We start from the raw sequence: 3606 nt of genomic DNA on the forward strand, positions 1-3606 counted from the left end.
ACACTCGTCTTTGAATTTTTAATAGTAAGAATGTGATTTTACATATGCTAGTGCTGGTATTTTTTAGGGATTACATCTTCCCTACGTCATCTTTTGTGATGCCCTTAGTTTCATTGATAAAGGGTATCAGAAATAAGGATATGGGCTAACAAATGACAATGTATGAAGTCTAGAGAGCAAAACATGCGAGTGGCTACACCAAGTTTTGGGTGCTAACACAAGTACGGTGGTGATAGAATGTAGTCCATCCTAACCTGACTTTGATGATTAGCCTCTTTTAAAGGAGGCTAAGAAACAAAGAATGATGTCTGACTAAAATCTTTTACTTGCAATTAGTGTCATGCAAGACTATTCCTAAGAAGAAAAGGGTGACCTTTCCAGAGTTTATGGCATAGGTTTAACTTTAATACGTCACACATATGAGACTTTTGGTATAGGGACAAGATTTGTACATGTATTGAAAAATAATGATTATTTAAATAGAGGAGCATAAAATACATAAGTTCACATAGAGACAAAGAAAAGATAGCTTCATGTAAAATCATAGTCAATACACAAATGCTCTTTTGTTTGTCTTACACAAGAGGGTTTAACTTTAAGGCAGTATGCTTAAGGCATAGGCTCAAGAGGCAAGAAGTGATGGTGGTCTATTTGACCTGCAATTCCAAATATTAATACTTGTTTTGCACAGTTACAAACTAACAAGATATAAACTGTGACTCAACACGTATAAAATCGTCTCGCGCGAGCCTTACATCCAATTTAAGGTCAGCGATTAGTCCAAGTTTTCCTTATATCTTTTCTAAGAAATCAAACCAAATGTTTTCTTACCTTCCATCATTGGGATAACCCCTCTAGAAGCCTTTACAAATCGATCAATGCAACGACTATCGCATAAACATGCAAAATCCTGTCTGTACCATGTTCACGTTTGCTGTAGCTATACACATGAACTCCAAAGTAACTATACAGCTTTTCTGATTGGTGCCTGCTATTCTCACTGCACGATTTTGGAATTGATCTTCTGAACGTGTATCTAAAAATGGGTGGGCCTGGCAACCGTGTCTTGACATTTTTCAGAACCTTGATTTGTCTGCACAGTGCCACTTGTAAGGAGAGTCTGTGTCTCCAACAGCCGTTTGGAGTTTTGGTTGCTGCAAATGATTCTTCTGCGTTAGGTTTGGGAGACTGAATAAGCTCCTTCTCAGAAGGTATTCATCGTCTCGTAAGTATTCGAGAGAACCCATGCTGGTGAGGGCGCTGAGGTCAAATCTCCCAGTTTCCATTTCTACTGATTCTGACTTGGGAACAATCCCGCTAGAATTCGGGAACGCGTATCGAGTGGCAGCAGAGACATCTGGTGGAGTGTAACTTCCTCGGATGCTCCGAGGAGGCATGGATAAATCAATCTGCGGTAGATTTCCAGCAGAAACGGGACCGGGCTCTGAAAAGAAACTTTCCAACATTGCGTCCCCTTCACCCAACACAGTGAACGAACCCAATCTCGGGAGGATATTGACTTTGGGATCATCTATATCAGGGAGGGACTCCAACACTTCTTCTACACAAGATGAATTTTCGCGTTCCCTGCCAACAATTTTTGCTGTATGTGTACTCTTCTTGTAAATTCGGCAGAGCACCCAGTCATCTAGCTGCGAGACATAAAGGAAACCCAATGGAGTTACAGATAAGCAGACGCGGCGTCAATTCTGAATTCCCAGAGAGCAAGACGTGACTTCACTTACTCTTAAAGACTTCCTGGTCGAGAAAGAGGGTGGCCTCGTCCCGCTTTCAGTCAGGCGGTACTCGTGCATAATCCAGTTTGTTTTCACCCCCTTGGGGGGTCTTCCCCTATAGAAAACAAGAGCCTTCTTCACACCGACTTTCTGCGTGCCCCCACCTGTGGTGATCGGTTTGTCTGTGCCGGTGGCTTTCCAATAACCAGAAGCCGCTGCCCTGTTGGGGCGAGCACCATTTGGATACTTCCTGTCCCGGGGACTGAAAAAATACCACTCGTGCTCGCCAAAATTAGCTTTTCCTGTATCATGTGAAGAAGAATGAATGGGTTGTAAGGATTTGTCGTCAGTTGGTCTTCCTATTTCACCTGTAGTTCAATAGGATCGTTACTTCGTAAGCAATTAGTTACCTGGGAGCTCCCACGGATCAAATTTGTACAAGTCAATCTCCGCGATGATGGGGACTGGCAGGGGGCTGGACGCTGCCTTCTTCTTTAGGTAGTGGATCACCAATTCTTCATCAGTGGGGTGGAAACGGAATCCAGGGGGGAGGATGGGCTGGCCTGCTGCGTGAGGGATTGCGCCGTCCATGACACAAAAAAGCCAAGTGGTGGTGTTATAAGGAGATGGCGATTTGCAGGGACGCGGGCAAGCTGGGATGATCAAGAAGAAAGGGTCGGTGCTAGCGCAAGAGGATGATGAAGGGGGAATAGGGAGACATGGCGCATGGTGAAAAGATACTAGAGGATAAAGAACAGAGAGAAGGCAAGCATTGGAGCTGGAGACTCGCAAACAAAGAATTGGCAGTCGTGATCAAGCAGCGGGGGATGCAAATGTCTGAGAACGGCGGCGAAGGGCGGTTTTAATAAAAGGCAGGTGGGCGGCTCCCCAAAAAGTCATGCTGTCCACACCTCCACCACATTACTTAACTTATATACACAATTATTCAAAACCGGTCCCTGTCCAGCATGGCACGCGCGCGCCGGCCCACGACACGTGGGTAGCCGCGTGTCCCAATCCCTTGCGTGGCTCAACGGCGATGAAAGCTCCGCAGAAACGGGTTGCTGCCACGCTGGCGGCGGCGCTGGTCCTTTTCACTTGCGCAAACGCCACGCGTCGCAGAAACCCTCGGGCCGCCTCTCACGCCTGCCTGTCCGCCTGTCCTTTGCAGAACGCGTGGCCGCCGCTGCATGGGCTCTCCACCTCAGCGCGTCACGCTATCTCTATATAATCACCTGCTACCCCCAATAATTTTGCACGCCTGGGTGAATTTCCGATAATTGCATGGATTGGACTGCCACGCGGCTGCACGACTTTTCCTGCCATTCCGCCACATGACTTTGGGATATCGCTGCTCTCCGGTGGAATCACCTGCGACGTCGGGGGACCAACCGATTCCGCCATGTAGTAAACGTGCAGGAAGCCACCAAAAGTTAAAACTTATGCAGTGCGAATGTTCCCTCCTCGTAAGTAAAACTTTCACATTTAGGTTAATTTTTTGCCTGCCCTATGAGAAGGACTAATTGGAGGTTCGACTCGTAGAAGCAAAAATTAGCCTAATTTTGAAATATGCATGTGGAAAATTACGTGTCGTTTTGGCCCAATTCCTATTCCTACAACGTATTCGATGCTGCTGGTGTCACACGTGTGAGGTTACTAATGCTAGTGGATTTGTCAATTGCCTCAAGACTGCCCTTGTTTCTCCTTTTTCGATCAGCTTGCTTCTCCTTTTTCAGAGGGTGCTTGAAGAGTTTCTGTGGTTGGCGGTGATGTGGTAGCTTCTTTGTCAGATGGAGGTTGAAGGCCCTGAGTGTGTGGGGATATGTGTCAATAGTGCATGGTGTGTTTCGACGTAGCAAAGCTATTTTGT

The 3606-nt window shown here is 46.3% G+C and overlaps 1 protein-coding gene across 1 annotated transcript; it reads right to left on the bottom strand.

Annotated features, from left to right (window-relative positions):
- Positions 1 to 615: 615 nt before the first annotated feature.
- LOC147883760 (NAC transcription factor 32-like) lies at positions 616 to 2634 on the bottom strand. Its single transcript, XM_087398404.1, has 3 exons — positions 2147 to 2634; positions 1746 to 2038; positions 616 to 1652 (listed from the first exon to the last, which is right to left on the bottom strand). Exons 1-3 carry the CDS (start codon positions 2325 to 2327, stop codon positions 1077 to 1079), a joined length of 1050 nt encoding a protein of 349 aa, XP_087254530.1. The 5' UTR covers positions 2328 to 2634; the 3' UTR covers positions 616 to 1076.
- Positions 2635 to 3606: the final 972 nt, after the last annotated feature.

This window comes from Dipteris shenzhenensis, chromosome 27, assembly GCF_047967505.1.
Source record: "Dipteris shenzhenensis isolate YYH24624 ecotype China chromosome 27, Dip_SZ_1.0, whole genome shotgun sequence".
Lineage (NCBI taxonomy): Eukaryota > Viridiplantae > Streptophyta > Polypodiopsida > Gleicheniales > Dipteridaceae > Dipteris > Dipteris shenzhenensis.

Bases quoted from the DNA above. Each gene is read 5' to 3' on its own strand.
- LOC147883760 (XM_087398404.1), bottom strand. From the start codon at position 2,327: ATGGACGGCGCAATCCCTCACGCAGCAGGCCAGCCCATCCTCCCCCCT. The intron at 2,039-2,146 runs GTAACTAATTGC...CACATGATACAG, and splicing joins TGATCCGTGGGAGCTCCCAG to GAAAAGCTAATTTTGGCGAG. The intron at 1,653-1,745 runs GTAAGTGAAGTC...TATGTCTCGCAG, and splicing joins CGACCAGGAAGTCTTTAAGA to CTAGATGACTGGGTGCTCTG.